This window comes from Schistocerca americana, chromosome 10, assembly GCF_021461395.2.
Source record: "Schistocerca americana isolate TAMUIC-IGC-003095 chromosome 10, iqSchAmer2.1, whole genome shotgun sequence".
In the NCBI taxonomy this organism is placed as follows: domain Eukaryota; kingdom Metazoa; phylum Arthropoda; class Insecta; order Orthoptera; family Acrididae; genus Schistocerca; species Schistocerca americana.
In genome coordinates, this window is record NC_060128.1 from 175,544,766 (window position 1) to 175,565,995 (window position 21,230).

Below are 21,230 nucleotides of genomic sequence, written 5' to 3' on the forward strand. Positions count from 1 at the left end.
ATTATAAATAATTATTTATCATCGTTTTCACTGTTTTTTCATATGTCGTATAGATAATACTTATAAAGAGGCATAATTTCCTCTCGTCGCAGTGTAGCTAAAATTTATCTCGTAGATGTTACAAACTTTCAAAACAAGAGTTTAGTAATTCTTGACTGCACGGTTAAATGCACGTAGTCTCGGTAGTACACGACCATGTTAAGATCTTCAGTGGGTACCTTTCCAATTGCACACTGATCTCACGTGGGCCCCGCATGGAGCCGAGCGTTCGCGAAGTGTGGCGCACAAACCGATTCGGGGCCAACGAGAAATACGGGCACTGCAACGAACTTGACGTCACGCTGCTTGCCTGTCTGCCATACTTAGCGAACGCTCGGCTCCATGCGGGGCCCATGTGATTAAATATCTAAAATTGAAAAAGTCTTAATTTTTTCGTGTGCTGTCGAGAACATACTTGCATTTAAACACGCGTTCGACAGTTAGTAAACTCGTCTAAAACAGTTACGAGCGCCAGCAGTCATTGTCAATTGCTGTGACGTACGCGCTACCGCCTATCGTTACGAAGCCGGTATCTGTAACAGGTATCATTGGTGATCTTGCAGATCTCGAAGAATGAAGCTATAATGAAATCTAGACCTTTCGCTGCTTACAGGCGTTCATAAATATCAACGGGAATTTCGTTATATTTTCAATTCTTAGAGAGCTGCAAGATCACCAGTGATACACGTGCAGATACTATCTTCATATAGGTAAGACTTACTGGCCAATGATCTTTAGTGCAGATGCACGCACATTGCTCGAACTCTTACAGGAATCGGTAGATTGTCTGCCGCAAGTAATGAGTGTAATGGGCAGGGGCACTACAAATGTAGGGTGTGGACAGAAAGTTGAAGAGCGTGGGTCTCTCGGGGAGCACGCCAGAGATAAGTCCCTGCAGTCGCACTAACGACTGTGTCCTCGGTGGCTCACAAGGAGACGGCACGACCGTGGGGTCGGGGATTTTTCCGAAATTTTGCGTGGAGGAGGAGGACCCCTAAAACCCCACGTGGTTAAAATATTAGGACGCACTGCCCGGAAAATCCCGGGAAAAGTCGATCGGAAGTTTCTTAGGCGCCTTCTGAGTGTAAAATGTTAGTCCATTGCCGAGCCACTGCCTGGCCTAGATGTTTAGGGCTCGGACTATTATGCCAGAGGTCTCGGGTTCGATTCCTCCTCGCACACTTTTTTCCTTCTGTTTCATTTTCTTTTGTTACTCCACCAATTATTCAGAAAGTTTCCCAAACCTACATTATCTTTAACAAATTAGTTACATTATTGAATAAAAATTTTCTTTTTTTCCAACAACACAATTCATGGCAGTCGGTTTTTCATTGTAAAGTATATGAGGAGAAACATTGAGTTTTTAATCAGAATAAGAAAGTCGATTGGGAAACATTCAATTTTTATACATATAATTACACACAAGAACGGCAGTGGTAATTACCGTAAAAACAAAGCAATAGTTTTTGCGACATCTTGCGCAACATATGAAAGCGCATTTTTTACAATCACAGGGCGTTTGCAATAAGTCTGTACAAAACATGCCTCATTAACATTTACGAAAATGTTTTGAGTTTCTGATAATTTTGAGGCAAACCAGGAATATCGAATAATGTCTCTGAATATTGGTGACTATAATTGATAGTGAATTACAGAATGAATTTTTATAAAATCTTCCCGGGAATTAATTTCACGATTCTCCTGTAACAATGCGCTGCAATTTTGCAAGGAACAGAGGAAAAAATTTACTGTAGGAGGAATCGAACGCGAGACCTCTGGCATAAGGGTCCGAACGCTAACCACGTAGGCCAAACGGCGGCTGGGCAGTGGACTAACATTTTATACTCATACGGCACCTAAGAAATTTTGGATCGATTTTTCTAGAGATTTTCCGAGTAGTGCGTCCTAATATTTTAACCACGTGAGGTGTTAGGGGTCCTCTTTCACCACACAAAATTGCGAACAAATCCCCGTCCCCACGGCCGTGCCGCCTCCTTGTCAGTCGGATAGAGCGTCTGCCATGTAAGTAGCAGGTCCCAGGTTAGAGTCCTAGTCAGGGCACACATTTTTCAACTGTCCCTGTTGACATTCACCAACGCCTGTAAGCAGCGAAAGGTCGAGATTTCATTATAACTTCATGCCTCTTTCCCGTGGGCCTCGAGCCGAGTAGTAAGACGTCTGAAGCCCGTTGCGGGGCCCGTGTTTCTCGCGAGCTCCAGGCAGTAGTCTGATGACGTCACGCGGAGACTTCCTATAGCTGCTTAGTGCACTGGCCCTGCCTTGTTAGCCAGCCTGGTGGCTCGGGAGGTGACGCTCTCTGCGTGTGTCGGCAGGTGTCCGACGTGGACAACGGGTCGGACATCGTGCAGCGCATCACCGCCATGCTGGACACGGCGTCGGCCGAGCAGCCGTCGCCGTCGCCGCCGCCGGCGCTCGCGGGTTCGACGCCCGGCGGCTCGTCGGGGTCCGCGTCGCCCACGCCGCCCCCGGCGCTGGCTGGCGCGCCGCTGCACCACGCCCACCCGCAGCACCAGGCGCTGCACCACCACCATCACCACCACCCGCTGTCGCCGCTGCGGTCGCTCTCCGTCGCTCCGCCGGGCGTGCTGCCGCCGCAGGCGCACCGCTCCCTGTCAGAAGGTCAGTCGCTGCACACCCTCTGTACATATCCTGCCTAGTCCGCAGTTCCTTGAATTGATCGGTGATGAACGAATTGTAATGCAGAGGAAACTAGACACCATTATTAATTTAGTAGTACATACTTACGCGTTTCCAAGTTGCCTATCATCAGGTGTTGCCTTTCACCAGCCCTACCTGGCGCGATCAGAACGTTGACGAGATCATAGTGCTTTTCTGAGGTGATTCACCTTTCACAACCTTCATAGCGGAGATCAAAGGGAGAATGAATCTCCTCGGTTGAGTGGGCGTTTGCTAACGCAAATATTGTCGCTTATAAAGGAGAAGTGTTGAAGATTCTGCAGAAGTTGTAAATTATTACTTCGACGTAACACTTCCATTAAACTGTTTGATACAAGCGAGATCAGAGAGAATTAAAGTAGGTGAGGTGTGTGAGATACACCAACCTCAACAACCAAAATCAATCGGCGACGAGTGCTCTTATACTGAAACCTTCAGATGTCAGACACTGACCGGTACCAAACGTTGCATATCGGTAGGGTATCAACCAAAACACAGGAATAGTGCTATGTGCTGCCGTCTCTGAGAGAGTGCGTAAACGATAACTACCACATGACCTACGGCGAACAGGTAAAGTAAAATTCTGAACATCTGTTGTGTCGAGTTCATTTCGGGAGGTCGGTAGACAGTTGTACGAAGGGTCCTGTATTCGATCCCAGGTACTATTTTTGTGCTCTACTACGTGTGACACTATTGCATGGCAGAACATGTTCCTGAAATGTAAAAGCACTGCTCGGAGTTCATAGCAATGTGCTGTTGGCAGTCCGCTTTAGCTTAGTTTATTTGAAAGCAACAAACTTACGCGGCACGTTTTTAGTTTCACAGAATAAACACAAAAATCAGAACAGAAGAATAAACACACAGTTGGATCACACGTGCGGAAGTATTATTATTATTAATAATTAAAAAAATCCGTATGTTTTTGGATAGGGTCCGCCTTCAGCAAAGTACAATTTTGTTTTTAATCCGAATATGTTTCACTACCGTTGCAGCATCTTCAGTGGGCTTCTATTTTACGGCTGTTAAAGATAATGTTCTTTGTGTTTGTATGCATGGAACTAATACTTTTTAAATCGTAATTACAGATATTTGAAAAACACAATTATGAATTCATACCTGCTTACCACAGGGTGTGGTTTTTCTGGTGTCTTGTGTTTCTATAGTGTCTGTTTTGTTCCACAGTTTGTCATCTGCAACCACTTACATCTTAAAGTAGATATATTTTTTAAGCCAAAATTAGGATTTGAAAATTATTTCTATGCCTGGCGCACGCACGCACGGTCTGTAGTAAGACACTCGAAATTTGGATAGGAATAACACAAAATAAAACAAGTAAAAATTACTTATGGCGCTGTCCATTACCACATTTAATAGTAAACATAGAAAATTTAAAAACCCGGACTCACTCCACGTGAGTCAGTTGTTTTTAATCATCGTGACGGGTGTGCGGTTCCTCGTATTTACTGAATAGTGCATACGTGGCGCCAAATGTGAGCAAGATGGTGTATTAATCTCCACAGAACTCGAATTGTCGTTTGGCGTGTTGTAAGTGCAAGTGGTGTGATTACTCTTATTGTTAGCAAAATTTTATATGAACTGATTGGGCATGGAACTCCCAATACCAATAAAGGAATACAGTCACTGCAAAGTACATTCAGTCCCTTACACACTGAATCATCTGCCCCTGTTCAAAACTGATAACTTCGGTCCCTGTGCACATAACAAATTAAATTGTCTTACGGCGGAACGCGATATATTCTAGTCTCTCATAAAAATATAAATATGCTAACTACAGGCTCAGCGGTGTGCAATGCTGCCCATAATGCTTCGAAATACACGTGAAATTCTTGATGATGATGGGGATGATGATGGGGATGATGATGGGGATGATGATGGGGATGATGATGGGGATGATGATGGGGATGATGATGGGGATGATGATGGGGATGATGATGGGGATGATGATGGGGATGATGATGGGGATGATGATGGGGATGATGATGGGGGGGGGTGATGATGGGGGGGGTGATGATGGGGGGGGGGTGATGATGGGGGGGGGGTGATGATGGGGGGGGTGATGATGGGGGGGGTGATGATGGGGGGGGTGATGATGGGGGGGGTGATGATGGGGGGGGTGATGATGGGGGGGGGGTGATGATGGGGGGGGGTGATGATGGGGGGGGGTGATGATGGGGGGGGGGTGATGATGGGGGGGGGGGTGATGATGGGGGGGGGGGGGGTGATGATGGGGGGGGGGTGATGATGGGGGGGGTGATGATGGGGGGGGTGATGATGGGGGGGGTGATGATGGGGGGGGGTGATGATGGGGGGGGGTGATGATGGGGGGGGTGATGATGGGGGGGGGGTGATGATGGGGGGGGTGGTGATGGGGGGGGGTGGTGATGGGGGGGGTGGTGATGGGGGGGGTGGTGATGGGGGGGGGGGTGATGGGGGGGGTGGTGATGGGGGGGGGTGGTGATGGGGGGGGTGGTGATGGGGGGGGGTGGTGATTGGGGGGGGGTGGTGATGGGGGGGGGGTGATGATGGTGATGATGATGGGGGTGATGGGGGTGATGGGGATGGGTTTGTGGGGCGCTCAACTGCGCGATTACAAGCGCCTGTACAAATGCCGAACCTTTGCTCAGCCCAGTCTCGCCACGTTCATGATGAGGAAATGAGGACAACACAAACACCCAGTCATCTCGAGGCAAGTGAAAATCCGGGACCCCGTGCTCGGGAAGCGAGAACGCGCCCGCGAGACCAGAAATTCTTTTGGCTGATCAACGAGAACATTTAACAAAATCCAATTTCTTTAAAAAAACATGACGTGGACAGGGAGGCGCTACTGATAATGATGAATTACTAACACTGTTTAAGCAGAACTGTATTGCAAGTTTGTCTCTTTAAAAACATCTGACAATTGAAGCTACGTTACCCACAATTGATTAACAATGACATTTATACAGCAAACATTATCCAACTTCATTAATGAAACATAAATGCAAATAACCAGGCGAGCGGTCTACCCGACGGGCGGCCCTCGTCACACGACATTTCATTCCATCAAATTAAATATAGCTCTGTTAACAAATCTTAGAAACACTACAAAATGAAATTTCTAACTAGCCTTCCTATCATTATGGGGTTGCCCAACAATTACAAACCACCAGCCAACTTGTCTGTACCACCGCGCTGGCAAAAACAGAAATCATAATTATTTAACCCCTCTACCTTGGTTGCATAAAGACTTTTGCTTCCATGTTCATAAATATTGACGTACTTACATCAGTGTAACACTTGGTAGCTTCACACAGCACACCACCAAAACAGCCTACTTCATAGTGTTTCCCTCAGACAGCTACCTAAAACTGTGCGCCCATCGCTCTCTTACTCAGACTATAATAATCTCAGATCAGAGATCTTTGAGTCTGCGGTCCCGCGCAGTCAGCAATCGGCGTTATCGAGCCTATCAGAAACTTTCATCGGTTACTAGTTTCATTTTAATTTATTAAAAATACCTTTTCTGGTGCCACATAAAAGCGCGCCCCAGTATACTCCTTTCAGACTAATCAGTTTCCGACAGGCCATATCTCGTGTGTGAGAACGTAGGCCGATTTAACCGAAGAAAAACTGTTTTGAATTTCACTGTTTGTCGTCCGAAGTCTATTCGTTCGGAAGATTTCAGATTGTTGTAGTTGCTGGAAAATAATCGCCCGTCTTCGACCGGAGTCGATCGTCGGCGGAATCCACCGATACAGGTGCCTCTGGGATACACAGACTTAGGCCGGTATTACACTATCAAATTTCTTTGTCAAAGATGTGATCCAATATTCCGTCCAATATATTTGACAAAGATCTTTGACGAAAAATTTGATGACAGTGTAATACCCCTTCTAGCGCTACGTCAAAGTTCAAGATGGCTGACAACAACTTATTAACCGCAGCAGTTCTACGTACTCCAATTGCATTGTGTGCACATGCGGAAAAGAAGTGGGGGGAAAAAATGGAACCATACATACGAGGTTGACAGTCTTTAAAGTCCTGGGATTACAACTTGATAATAAATTCAGTTGGGAGGAGCACACCACAGAACTGCAGAAACGCCTTAACAAATCTATATTTGCAATTAGAGTGTTAGCAGACATAGGAAACACAAAAATGAAAAAGCTTGCATACTTTCATTCCATAATGTCATATGGGATAATATTTTGGGGTAAATCTTGAAGTCAAACAAGTTTTCAAGGTCCAAAATCGTGTAATACGTATTATTTGTGGAGTAAATTCACGGACCTCCTGCAGAAACCTCTTCAAAGAACTGGGTATACTAACTACTGCCTCTTCGTATATTTACTTCTTAATGAAATTTGTCGTAAATAATATCTCTTTTTCCAACAAACAACTCAGTTCATACATACAATACCAGGAACAAAAATGATCTGCACAAGGACTTAAAAGCGTCTGTGATCTATTCTGTTACTCGTTTTTATTCTCTGTGGGTGTTTTTAGTATTTGGAAAAAGGGACCGATGACCATCGCAGTCTGGTCCCTTTAATCCCACAAACCAACCAACTTACTTTAGTTCAAAAAGGGGTCCACTACTCAGGAACACTCATCTTCAATAATTTGCCAGGAAACATAAAAAATTTAGTTAGAAATAAAGGTCAGTTTAAAAGGAGCCTGAAAGACTTACTAGTTGCCAACTCCTTCTACTCAATTGGCGAAATTTTTAATAGAAACAAATGATGTATTTATTCATACTATTAGTATTGTTATTTCAGCTTAAAAAAATCGACATGTTCCACATCCACGAGGATCTCCTCAGCACGGATCTATGGAACGAAAAACTAATCTAATCTGGGTGAAGCCGTGGGTTTTACGACGACACGATAAAAGCATTCAACAGAACTTGTTACGTGAGCTTACAGTGGAAGACGTCAAGTCGTACATCAATTACTTAAGAATGGATGAGCATACGTTTCTGTATGTGCTCAATGAAGTGTATCCTCATATCACAAAGCACAATATTCACTTAAGAACTGCTACATCTTCAGATGACAGGCTCACTATAACACTCCGATTCCTTGCTACAGGAGAGGGTTATGTTAGGTTAGGTTAGGTCAGGTTAGATCTCCAATCTTCTTAATCTAATTTTGTATTCAGGGTTCCTCACGTTGTAAAGCGCCTCATCAGCTTCATACATCTCTATTAATTTTTTAGTTGTCGGCACACACCAATTGTATTTACCGACAATGGTTATAAAAACACTACAGACGACAGAACGCTGCAGCGATGCTAGCGCTCCATGTGGTAACATGTCACATTGCAGTGAACACAAAAGCGGTTTCTTTGATCAAATATACAGCGAGGCTCTAGATTTGATCAAATATTGGACGACATTTGACAAAGTCCCTATTACACTATCAAATATCTTTGACAAAGATATTGGACAAAGAAATTTGATAGTGTAATACCGGCCTTAGCAAGTGACATATCAAGTGACACACGTCGGCGGACGAAAAGGGGAATCCCCGAGCGGCTGTGGTCAGCGCCACAGGTGGCAGGCGTTTGTCGACTCCAGGCAGCTGCCGGGAAGGAACACGTCCAGCTGCAAGGCTGAGGTTCGATGCGCACAAGTGATTTATTACCGCGAGGTCGCAGCTTCATTTTCACGCGTCTTCCAGTAACTTTGAGCTACGCACGCTACGGTTGTGACGCTGGGAATACGGCGCGAGAACGCGACGGGTGAATTGTGATGCCCGGCCACTGGCCACTGCCAAGTGAATGGGACAGTGCCCCTGTGTTCGCAAAACTCGGAACAGCTGCCACCACCCACCGTGGAATTTCTTCCCCAAAGAGGTGAAGAAATTCCCGTAAATGTGGGATACATGAAGCAAGGCGCATCGGGAAAGCATTAGAACAAAGGCGCACGGTTTAAAGTATGTGAGAGAAAAGTTTTGTGAGGGCTTTGCCTATCGGATCAGCAGAAAAAAATGATACAGGTACCACTGTTAAATTTCATCGCTGTTAAACCATTTTGCGTTAAACTGGTGGCGTGTTTGGTCAAATGTGACCGCAGCGGTAAATCTTCAGTAAATATATACAATTAAAAATAAATTATTTTCGAAAGTTAAATGTAATCGCTGCTTCATTGCTCTGTATCCACAAAATACACAATTTTCAATATTGACGTGAATTAGTCTTCTGCGTTCGGCAATAGAAAGATGCAGTGGTTGTTCACGACCGGGTTCACATACGTTAGCCAGCATTGTCTAAAAAGCAGTCGTTGAGAATATTCTTCAGGCTTTCCGGCGATCTGTTCACATTTTAAACAAACGGACCGCGTAGAGAGCACCCGATGCGGCGCGGACAGACTAGGGGGCACCCATCACCTTACGGGCACAAATACGAGACTCGATCCGCCCTAGAACCATTCTCGGGTAGCACCTGAAGAAGACAGCGACTTACGTCGTCGAAATATCGTTTGAGAACGACGCGAACATCCGGCAGCAGTCGCGTGTGTTCAAAATGTCAGTGAGAATATTGGCAAGTCTACTTGGTCCTAGCGTTGCTGGGATTTTACAGTCCAGATTACACAGCCTCTGTATACGTAAAGTTGAAAACCATCCCCGGAACGGCAGTAGTCGTGAAAGATAAACCAACATTTAACAGCGCTGGCATCAAAGTCCAGCACAGCGTTGGCAGGTTTGTGAAACACGCTCCATTTATTGGTTATAATTCCAAATGCGCGCTCGACGTCTTCGGTGACGAGTTACACGGTACTTTAAATACCCGTATCTTGTAGGAGAGGAAAGATCCAGTGCAAGGTCTCATAACAGAATTCGACAAATTTGCGCAGGCGGTATTAAAAACAACGTCGGATGTCTTAATTTTTGCTGGATTATTGCAGATTTACTGTTAGCCCATCAATTTACAGCATACTCATTCCAAAATAATTTAAACATTCTTTTAAACACACACTAAAATTTTTTTGGATCACCTCGGTTCCGAGGGTTCTAGAACCTGTACAGAAAATTGGAATAGACATGATTTCCGCCCTTTTTATTGTTCGTGAAAACACAACATGGCATGTTGAACCACTGTACAACGAGAACTTCAGAGATGGTGGTCCAGATTGCTGTACACACTGGTACCTCTAATACCCAGTAGCACGTCCTCTTGCACTGATGCATGCCTGTGTTCGTCGTGCCACACAATCCACAAGTTCATCTAGGCACTGTTGGTCCAGATTGTCCCACTCCTCAACGGCGATTCGGCATAGTTCCCTCAGAGTGGTTGGTGGGTCACGTCGTCCATAAACAGCCATTTTCAATCTATCCCAGGCATATTGGATAGGGTTCATGTCTGAAGAACCTGCTAACTATTCTAGTTGAGCGAAGGAAGTCATTAACAAGATCAGCACAATGGGGGGGCGGGGCGATTTGTCGTCCACAAAGACGAATGCCTCGGCAATGTGCCGCCGATATGGTTGCAATGTCGGTCGGAGGATGGCATTCACGTATAGTACAGCCGTTATGGCGCCTTCCATGACCACCACCAGCGGCGTACGTCACCCCCCCCCCCCCCCCCACATAATGCCACCCCAAAACAGCAGGGAACCTCCACCTTGCTGCACTCGCTGGACAGTGCGTCTAATGCGTTCAGCTTGACTGGATTGCCGCCAAATACGTCTCCTTAGATTGTCCATTTGAAGGCATATGCGACACTCATCGGTGAAGAGAACATGATGCCAATCCTGAGCGGTCCATTCGGCATGTTGTTGGGCCCGTCTGTACCGCGCTGCAAAGATTGACTTGGCCGTGGACGTCGGGAGTGAAGTTCATGCAGCCTATTGCGCACAGTTTGAGTCGTAACACGACGACCTGTGGCTGCACCAAAAGCTTTATTCAACATCATGCAGTTGCTATCAGGGTTCGCCACCGACCTCCTATCGATAAAAACCCATATGTACGAGGGTCATTCAATACACACGCAAATTGTTATGTAGAGAAAAAGTTTATTTTTAAAAAAACAATACTTCGTTTACTTTTCAACGTAATCCCCTTGAACATTTACGCACCAGTTCCAACGGGCTACAAGCTTTTTATTCCGGTTGCGAAGAACTGTCTTGAACCAATTTCCCACAAACTTTTTCTCGTCCTCGTTATCCTGGAACATCTTCCCACGTAATTCCTCCTTCAGTGCACCAAACAAATGGAAATAACTAGGTGCTAAATCAGGATCATAAGGGGGATGAGGTAGTACTTCCCAGCACATACTGTTGATTGTTTCATATGAGTAATATGAGGACATGCGTTGTCTTGCTGGAGAATCAGATCTCTGCTCTGAGACCGACGACGTCTCTCTCACGGCCGACTTCACCCTGCTTAAAATCAAATCCGAGTAGTACTGGCTGTTCATTGAACGCCGCTCTTAGATATAATCACAAAAAACTGGACCTTCAGCATCCCAAAACACCGTCAACATGACTTTTCCTGCTGATGCTTGGCATTTGAATTTTTTCTTGACAGGTGAGTTGGTGTGCTTCCACTCCGTGCTTTGTCTTTCTGATTCTGGCTCAAAATACTGAACGCAAGATCCATCACAAGTTAAAATTTTGTTCAAGTACTCACCTTCTCTTTCGTTACATCCCTTTAGCTCTGTGCACACTCAATCTTGTTTCCCGGTCTAGCTGCGTCAGGTCCTTTGCTACCCATCTTGCACATGTTTATCTGTAACAAGCTGAAATACCGCTAACGTTGTGAATTGTACCAGTACTAACTTGAACCTTATCACCTATCAATTCCAGTCACACAACAGTCGGCACGAATAACGCCCTCAATTCGACTTTCAAGTGAGGGAGTTGAAACTGCAAATGGTCGGCCAGAACGGTATTCGTCAGTCGCGACTATTTTTTGAACTGCTCTACCCACTTGTAAAAATTTGCACGATTCATACCTTCATCATAAATTTGACACGATACAATATATATTAACTGGTTTCTCGTCTTCAAGTAAAAACAAATAGCAGAACGTTGTTCAACTAATGCGGATGTTTCAAGTGGACTCGCCATCTTGAAATGTAGTTTTGTGGTTATAAACAAAACAATGTTACATCAGCTGATCAGGGTTCATCCCAGTGATGCCATCTTTAAGCCTTAACAATACCAGACTTGCCCCCACTAACAGTTTCTTCCCCCAGACCAACTTGTGCTTCTAATTATTGAATGACTCCCGTAGTATCGGTGAACGTGCTGTCCGTCTGTAAAATGGGAAGGCGCGGTATGTATCTGTTGCACTGAGGACAGATTCTCATGGCGTGGAAGATCGGCAGGAGCGTTTCGGAAACAGTAAGGACTGTCGGGTGTTAGAGGAGTGATGTGGTGTCTTAAACTCCTGGCGAAACAAAGGTGACACAACCTCCAGACGTTAGGTTGGGCGGCCATCCCTCGTTACAAATGTCGAACATCGTAGTCTGGAGAGACTGGTAAAACAGGACGGGCGGCGAACTATGGCGGAACTAACATTAGACTTCAATATTGAGTGGAGTAAAAGTGTATCTGAACACACAGTGGACCGAACGCTCCTAATGATGAAAGTAGTTTGCGAAAGGTAGGCCATGCATTGAAGGCAGGGCATCAGGTCTCGCGATTTACTCCTCTGCACGGCCCTCTGTTCTGCGGCGTCTAGATTGTGTCCACCACCGTGGATTGCGTTTAGCATCTGGAGCTTCATACACCAGTCCCGTGGAGAGCCTTTACGCTCAGCCTGCTGAACCTCCGCTGTCCAGTAGGCGAGCTGTCATACTGAGTCGTTATGCTAACCATCTGTCTTCCATACCTGCCCATCCGACCCATACCAATTTTTGACGCCTCCTTGCATTTAGGGTATGCAGGCGGACCTTCCTCTCTACTACCGCCAGGAGTTCGCTTCTGTCAGCTGCTACATTCCCTTCCTATTTCCAAAAACTTTCTTGACAAATGGCGGTACAGAACCATCTTGGTTTCGACCTCGGACCTGCCTTTTCCGTGACCATTGTCGGCTTCCCAAGGATAGTACCCCACTCTCAATAGTTTACAGTCAGGCATTTGCTGCTCTATGTGCACAAATGGAGGATGCCACATTTATTTACACTGGCGGCTCTAAGTCCACCTTTGGTGTCGGGGGAGCCTATATTATTGTCGACACCCCAATTGTATTTCGCCTTCCCGACCAGTGTTCGGTTTATACCGCGGAGCTTTACGCTGTTATCCAGGTGGTCCAATACATCCGTCGCCATCAGCGGATACAGTATACTATATGCTCGGATTCGCTCAGCTCTCTTCTCAACCTCCAAGCTCTTTATCCCGTCCATCCTCTGGTCCAACCGATTATAGACTCCCACCATATGCTCCACTTGCGGGGTATTTCTGTGGCGTTCCTCTGGATGCCAGGTCACGTTGGTATACGCGGAAACGAGCTGCCGATATAGCGGCCAAGGCTGCTGTCTCTGTTCGTCGGCCTGCTGTTATCATGGCTCCCTTTGCCGATCTACAGATAGTTCTATGTCGTCGTGTTGCTCTTTTATGGAACACACATTGGTCTGCACTTCAGGATAACAAATTACGGGACATAAAATCTCTTCCCTGTGCTTGGACCTCGTCTTCTCGGCCTCGTTTTCGGGAGGAGGTAATTTTAACTAGACTCCTCATTGGGCACTGTCTTTTTAGCTTTCGATATCATCTCCCGATTTGTCCCCACTTCCCTCAACTGTGGACGGTGAGATACCTTTTACTTTAGTGCCCCTATTTCAATCGCCTACGCGCCCGTTTATACCTGTCGCCTGATATACCTACCGTTCTAGCAGACGACGCGCGCTCAGCCGATCGCGTCCTTGGGTTTATAAGTGTTAATGAGAGGACATCGGCCATTTGAAGCTCTTTCCGGGGAAAACAACCCCCCTTCAATAACACTTTTCTGATTTCCTCCCATTTTTGAGTTTCCCTCGTCCTTGAGTTTCCCTCGTCCTTGAGTTTCCCTCGTCCTTGAGTTTCCCTCGTCCTTGAGTTTCCCTCGTCCTTGAGTTTCCCTCGTCCTTGAGTTTCCCTCGTCCTTGAGTTTCCCTCGTCCTTGAGTTTCCCTCGTCCTTGAGTTTCCCTCGTCCTTGAGTTTCCCTCGTCCTTGAGTTTCCCTCGTCCTTGAGTTTCCCTCGTCCTTGAGTTTCCCTCGTCCTTGAGTTTCCCTCGTCCTTGAGTTTCCCTCGTCCTTGAGTTTCCCTCGTCCTTGAGTTTCCCTCGTCCTTGAGTTTCCCTCGTCCTTGAGTTTCCCTCGTCCTTGAGTTTCCCTCGTCCTTGAGTTTCCCTCGTCCTTGAGTTTCCCTCGTCCTTGAGTTTCCCTCGTCCTTGAGTTTCCCTCGTCCTTGAGTTTCCCTCGTCCTTGAGTTTCCCTCGTCCTTGAGTTTCCCTCGTCCTTGAGTTTCCCTCGTCCTTGAGTCTCCCTCGTCCTTGAGTCTCCCTCGTCCTTGAGTTTCCCTCGTCCTTGAGTCTCCCTCGTCCTTGAGTCTCCCTCGTCCTTGAGTCTCCCTCGTCCTTGAGTCTCCCTCGTCCTTGAGTCTCCCTCGTCCTTGAGTCTCCCTCGTCCTTGAGTCTCCCTCGTCCTTGAGTTTCCCTCGTCCTTGAGTTTCCCTCCCATTGCTGCTGATTTAAATTCCTGTTTTTACACTACACTAAGCCACAGGAGCCGGCCGGACAGGACGTGCGGTTCTAGGCGCTACAGTCTGGAGCCGAGTGATCGCTACTGTCGCAGGTTCGAATCCTGCCTCGGGCATGGACGTGTGTGATGTCGTTAGATTAGTTAGGTGTAATTAGTTCTAAGTTCTAGGCGACTGATGACCTGAGAAGTTAAGTTGCATAGTGCTTACAGCCATTTGAACCATTTTTGAACTAGGCCAGAGGTTGGGCACTTATGACCATAGCTGTTTCCCGTCCTAAAACCATAACAAACTAACGATGGGCCTCCGCAGTCAACGACCCGTGCGTGTGCCAATGTTAACAAGAAGACATCGGCAACTACGACTGAAAAGAGCACGTCACCATCGGCAGTGGGGTTGGCGGAGTGGTAGAGCGTTGCACGGTCTGATGGGTCCCGATACCTTCATCATTCCGATGGCAGGACGTAAATCGGTCGTCTTTAAAGGGAAACAGCTTCTTGACACCTATACTGCGGCACAGAAACAAGCTGGCTGCGACTCTAATATGGTCTGGGGAACACTCACGTGGGCATCCATCAGTCCAGTGGAGGTCGTCCAAGACACCGTGACGGCCCAGGAGTATCGCACACTGGTTGCAGACCACGTACACGCCTCATGACGATCATATTTCCCGAGAGCAGCAGCACTTTTCAGCACGATAATGCGCCGCGTTACAAGACCAGGAGTCTGTTGAAGTGCTTCGAGAAACAGTGTCGAGTTCCAGTTCTGTGCTGGCCCCCAACTCGTCAGATCTGAACCTGATAGAATACATCTGAGATGTGATCGAACACGGCGTTAGAGCTCATCGCCCACTACGCGGAATGGGAGACTTCTTTCGTGTGCAGATGTTTAGCCAACTTCCACCAGCGACCTACCAACGCCTCATTGCTTCCATATCACGACGCGTCGCCCCTGTTTTCCATGCCTAAGGTGCACATACCGACTATTAGGTGGGTGGTCATAATATTGTGGCTGACGAGTGTAGATACTTCCATAGTAATACTGCTGCGCAGTGATCGCTGCGATGCCGTCGTGTGTGCACTAAAACGATTTGTGACGCCGTGATATGGCTGCGCCCCCGTGTGCATAGAGCCTAAAGCGTGGCGAGCAGCGTGCGTTGTGTAACTACGGTGCTGAGTAACCGGACACGTTACGTCACCACTTTTGCACGCTCTGTTTGTCAGGCTGGCCCAACCAGCTTGTCCGTGCATCAAATACAGACAATTGTTGAAAAAATCAATGTGTATTCTATCCAGTATACCGCATTGTGGCGGTGATCTTACAACGTTATGCCGACGAAAATAATTGTTTCCAATTCATCAATTATTTATTAAAAATTGTAATGGGTGTGGTTTATATAGGGTATACCTGAAAAGGGAAGAAAGTTTCATATGTAAAACCTGCTATTAAAATTTTTAAATTCGAATTTATTTTTGCATAAAAATGTAACTTAATATTTTTGCGCTTTCAAATGATTGCTTTTTATAGAGAATTTGCACCGGCTGCCAAACCGCTCCCTCAGATAGAACAGATATGCCGACCATTCTCATATTTATAAGCGATTTTATAGCGTTACGAAAATTGTATTTTAGAATATTTCCAGCGGATGTATGTCCACTTTTTCTACAAGAGTTCTCAAGCACATTCATCTAAGATTGATTGCCGGTACAGTTTCGATGTACCTGTACTGCTTCCTGTCTCCACTTGGAAAAAGTCTCTTACAGCACTTGTCAGTCGGATTCAAATAACTTCGTTTTGACGCAAATCAGTTTTTGTACCTTTAACCCATGAATGCTACCCGAAGTACAGTGTCTGCCCCATTGGGGGAACTGGATGCAACCATTTCCCACTAGTGCCACAGGTTTGCGCATCACAGTTTCATATCGCCGGTAACCAACCTTGGCTACTTGGACTTCTGTGCTTATATTTGTCGTGCAGACTGTCTGGGGTACATCTGTACTCAGACGCAGCTATTTTGTATAACGTTGTAATCCTGTTCTAAATGAAAATCCAGGCTTAAGTGAACCGTATGTAATAAGTACATATTTGGAAGCATCAAAAGAAAACATGCCCTATCACTGGATGAATCATTTTCCTTTTTCATCGACTGTCTTCCATTATCTATATAAACGGCAATGTACTTTAAGTTACGCGTTAACTTAAAATATACACTTACTAAAACAAAAATTTCTTTTGGGGTTCATATGTACCCCAGAGTAGTTTTAGTATAAAATGTGTAGCATTCCATGGTTAAAATATTATCAGAGAACTGCTCCAAGTAATACTGTTGGGGGTAATACTACTTTTCCACGGTCTTTCATTAATAAATTTACGCACGCACACCCACCCCTCTTAAATAAGAATTACAATGTTGCTAACATACTTCGGTCTGTGTTCTCTCAGTGCTTTTGCCTGGCTGTGCTGGAAACGCACTACAGGTATTCCATCATGCACCACATCCCTTTCATAACGTGTTTCATAAATTATACAGTAACGTGTTGGCAGGATTATTTGTATTCCGTGTATTTTTACCAGTAAACACAAATACGTCGAATGGTATTTATGTTTGCGACAACTACTCACAACTGAACACGATAAGGGCGTTCTTTTTTAAACCACGGACATGCACGAAAAATTGGATCCCGTCATGTAAATGGTAATGCAGTAAAGTAGATGACGTAATGTTTACATCAACGCAAAGCTCAGGATGAACGGTGTCTCCTGATCAACCTCACAACTCGAATTATTTAAAACTAAACAACAAACAGTGCTAACTCGGCTAGTGTTGCGTCGCTTTTTCCCCTGCTTGATACATGAGGCTTTGGCCATTAGTTTGGTATCGCTCAAGTCTTGATTACGTTCCGATGCACGAAGCGAATATCTCTGCTGCGATTCGCGTCCTCCAACATCAGACAAATGAATTCAGTTAAACTTAAGAAATACGGAATCACCAAAAGCCCAGCATACACACATAAAGTATTGCATCACCTCGATTCCGAAAGTTCGGGAACCTGTACAGAAAAATGGAATAGAGATTAACATAAACATCATTTCAGCACTTTTTTATTGCTCATGAAAACCACGCATTGCATGTTGTACCACCATACTGAGAGACCGTCACAGGTGGGGGGTTCAGATTGCTGTACACACCGGTACCTCTAGTACCCAGTAGCACGTCCTCTTGCACTGATGCATGCTTGTGTTCGTCGAGGCATGCTATCCACAAGTTCATCAAGACACTGTTGGTGAAGATTGTCCCACTCCTCAACGGCGATTCGGCGTAGATCCCTCAGAGTGGTTGGTAGGTGACGTCGTCCATAAACAGCCCTTTTCAATCTATCCCAGGCATGTTCGATAGGGTTCATGTCTGGAGAACAGGGTGGCCATTCTATTTCGAGCCACGTCGTTATCCTAAAGGAAGTCATTCACAAGATGTGCACGATGGGGGAGCGAATGCCTCGCCAGTATGCTGACGATATGGTTGCACTCTCTGTCGGAGAATGTCAATCACGTATCGTACAGCCGTTACTGCGCCTTCCATGACAATCAGCGGCGTACGTCGGCCCCACATAATGCCACCCAAAAACTGCAGGAAACCTCTACCTTGGTGCACTCGCTGGACAGTGTGTCTAAGGCGGTCAGCCTGAACGGGTTGCCTCCAAACACGTGTCTGACAATTGTCTGGTTGAAGGCATCTCCGACACTTATCGGTGAAGAGAGCGGTCAATTCGGCATGTTGTTGGGCCCATCTGTGCCGCACACACGGTATCGTGGTTGCAAAGATGGACGTCGGGAGTGAAATTGCGCATCATGCAAAATATTGCGCACGGTTTGAGTCGTAACACGACGTCCTGTGGCTGCACGAAAAGCGTTATTCAACATGGTGGCGTTGCTGTCAGGGCTCCTCCGAGCCATAATCCATAGATAGCAGCTATCCACTGCAATAGTAGTGGTTGGGCGGCCTGAGGAAGGCATCTCATAGACAGTTCCCGTCTCTCTGTATCTCCTCCACGTCCGAACACCACTTTGGCTCACCCTGAGACTCTTGGACACTTCCCTTCTTGAGCGCCCTTCCTGGCACAAAGTAACGATGCGGACGCGATCGAACCGCCGTATCGATCATATAGGCATGGCTGAACTACAGACAAGAGCCGTGTACGTCCTTCCTGGCGGAATGACTTGTACTGATCGGCTGTATAACCTCCTCCGTCTAATAGGCGCTGCTTACGCATGGTGGTTTACAGGTTTGAGCGGGTTTAGTAACATGTGTGAACAGTCACAGGGACTGGGACTGTGTCTGATAAAATATCCACAGGCAACGTCTATCTTCCAGAGTTCTGGGGACCGGGATGACGCAGTACTTCTTTTGATGTATTACCGTGGGGCGGGTGCCCGGTCTGCTTGGACAGGAACCTATTGCTGTAATAAACATGAAGAAAATATTTTCTATATAATACTGCTCCGACGCAAGAGACGATCGACAGGAAACGTTAGGCGAATGAAAAAACTACAATCAAGAGATGACGGAACGGTGCTATGCAACAGGACACAGTAAGGGTATCTTAGTTAAGTCAGGAGAGGAGACTAAGTTGATAAGTCCTCTCTGAAGTATACCACGTGCGTAAATGTCGCTCCAGGACGATTTGCATGTAATTCCGCGGAGAAACAGAGCAATATATATATATAATTTCACATTATACTTTGTGCAATGTGGAATTCGTCTTCAATTGGCTTTGTACATTTGCATATTTCTAATCGGTACTAGTATGGAGATTGCATTTTGAACGCTGCAGGTGTCCTAGGAAAAAGTTAACATTTCGTCACCACTTTGTCCCGAATCATATTAAAGTTACGTAGGACCAAATTGTGAAGCAAATTTCAAAGATCATGGAACATGTCAGTATATGAAATTACAACATAAATGTAACAACAGATAAAAATAAACGTTTCATGAACCCTAAAAGTCAAGACATCAATTTAAGTAAACGCAATCAACAATACAACAAAAATCAGCTTAAGTTTTCAAGGAACTCCGCGGCTGAAGTAGTGACCGATAAGGAAACTCTCCACACCTTTCTGTGCAAGAGTTAAGGAAGTCCGATCCAAATGCAGGTTTGATTACTGCCGGGTATTAACTAAGTGAAAGCTGCTTATGCTTGGGAATAAGGTAATATTGTTAACAAGAAATGACAGTAAGGAATATATATATATATATATATATATATATATATATATATATATATATATATATATATAGTTAGTTATTTTGAGAGGCCAATGTCAAATACCCATACTCGTGAACAGGGGTCGACAAGAGGCTCGTGAACTTACACCACTTCTTGCCCCGAAACGCCCGGTTCTATGCCAAAAATTGTCCTTTAGAGTGGGAAGAGTTGCCCCAAAATACAATACCATACGACATAAGCGAATGAAAATAAGCAAAGTAGACCAATTTTCGTGTCTAACTTCAGACACCGTTCGAATAGTGAAAACGGTAGCAGTAAGTCTTTGTCAACTGTCGTGGGAAGCCCACGTTCAGGACCTTATTCAATCTATCTGAACGCCTAGAAATTTGAACTGTTCAGTTTCACTAATCATATGCCCATCGTATGAAATTAAAACGTCAGGTTTTGTTGTATTGTGTGTTAGAAACTGCAAAAACTGAGTCTTGCTGTGAATTAGCATTAGTTCATTTTCTACAAGCCATGAACTTAGGTTATGAACTGCATTTGAAACCGAGCCAATGTTGCGCAGAACACCCTTTACTATCAAGCTAGTGTCATCGTCAAACAGAAATATTTTAGTTACTCGTAATGCTAGAGGGTACATTATTTATATAAATGAGGAGCAGGAGTGGTCCCCAACATAACGTTTCACAAAAAAGACGAACTTTAGGAAGAGATTCCTTACATCAAACAAAATCCCTGGCAAACAAGTTCTCTGAAGTACCTATCTCAAAAGCTATCAGCACTTGTTAATGAGAAAAGATTTCACAATAGCGAAGATGAAAAAGTGGTCATAGCTCTTAAGGTATGCATTTTAGAGCCCATGTTTACTAGATATTATTCACTTATTTCTTTATAAGGAACATGTCCTTAAAGTTTGTCATTTTTCTGGAACATCCCTTTTAATCTCCATAGGAGTAATGACATTGCGGATAGCTGAAATTGAACATCATGATGCTGAAAAAATTAACTGGACTTAGTTCCTTTACATAACGTGCTAGTATAAAGCAGACTCAATACACAGTGCACAACAGAAGTACAGCATCGAGAAGACACTAACGGAGGCCAACGTAACGATCGGTGGGAACGTGAATTATTATAGCTGCACTTCTCCGTTGACACTTCGCCGTCCGCACGTCTAGCACAAATTTATTCGCTTGGCGCCGGCAGCGCTAATTCGGATTACTTGGCTTGTCGCCGGCCGCTTGTCACCTTTCCGTCGATAAGCTTCAAACACATTAACTTTTGCGCGCTTTAATTTTCCGGAAATACTCTATTTCGCCCTATCGTTCCACAAACTCGAAATTTCTTTTCAAGTAACTTCTCTGCAAGTTGTACACTGTTAAAATAATTATCCATGCAGAGGTGATACCACTTTTCATCAAAAGGTGTCAATAGTTCCGTCACTGTTTTCGCTAAAGGCTGTCCAGCGCCGGAATATATCTTGAATGAGGAAATGTATCCGTACTCTAATCACACAGCATCCGAATGAGTATGCCGTATTTCGTAATTTTCGGCGGATTATAAACTTAAAACTTTAACGAA

At 45.3% G+C, this 21,230-nt stretch overlaps 1 protein-coding gene across 1 annotated transcript in view; it reads left to right on the forward strand.

Annotated features, from left to right (window-relative positions):
* Window positions 1-2,717, forward strand: part of LOC124552356 (homeobox protein CDX-2-like) — a 52,738-nt gene extending 50,021 nt beyond the window's left edge. Inside the window, exon 2 of the mRNA XM_047126624.1 lies at window positions 2,373-2,717. Within this exon, the coding sequence (XP_046982580.1) occupies window positions 2,373-2,717 (345 nt within the window). The remainder of the gene's footprint in view (window positions 1-2,372) is intronic.
* The last annotated feature ends 18,513 nt before the right edge of the window (window positions 2,718-21,230 follow it).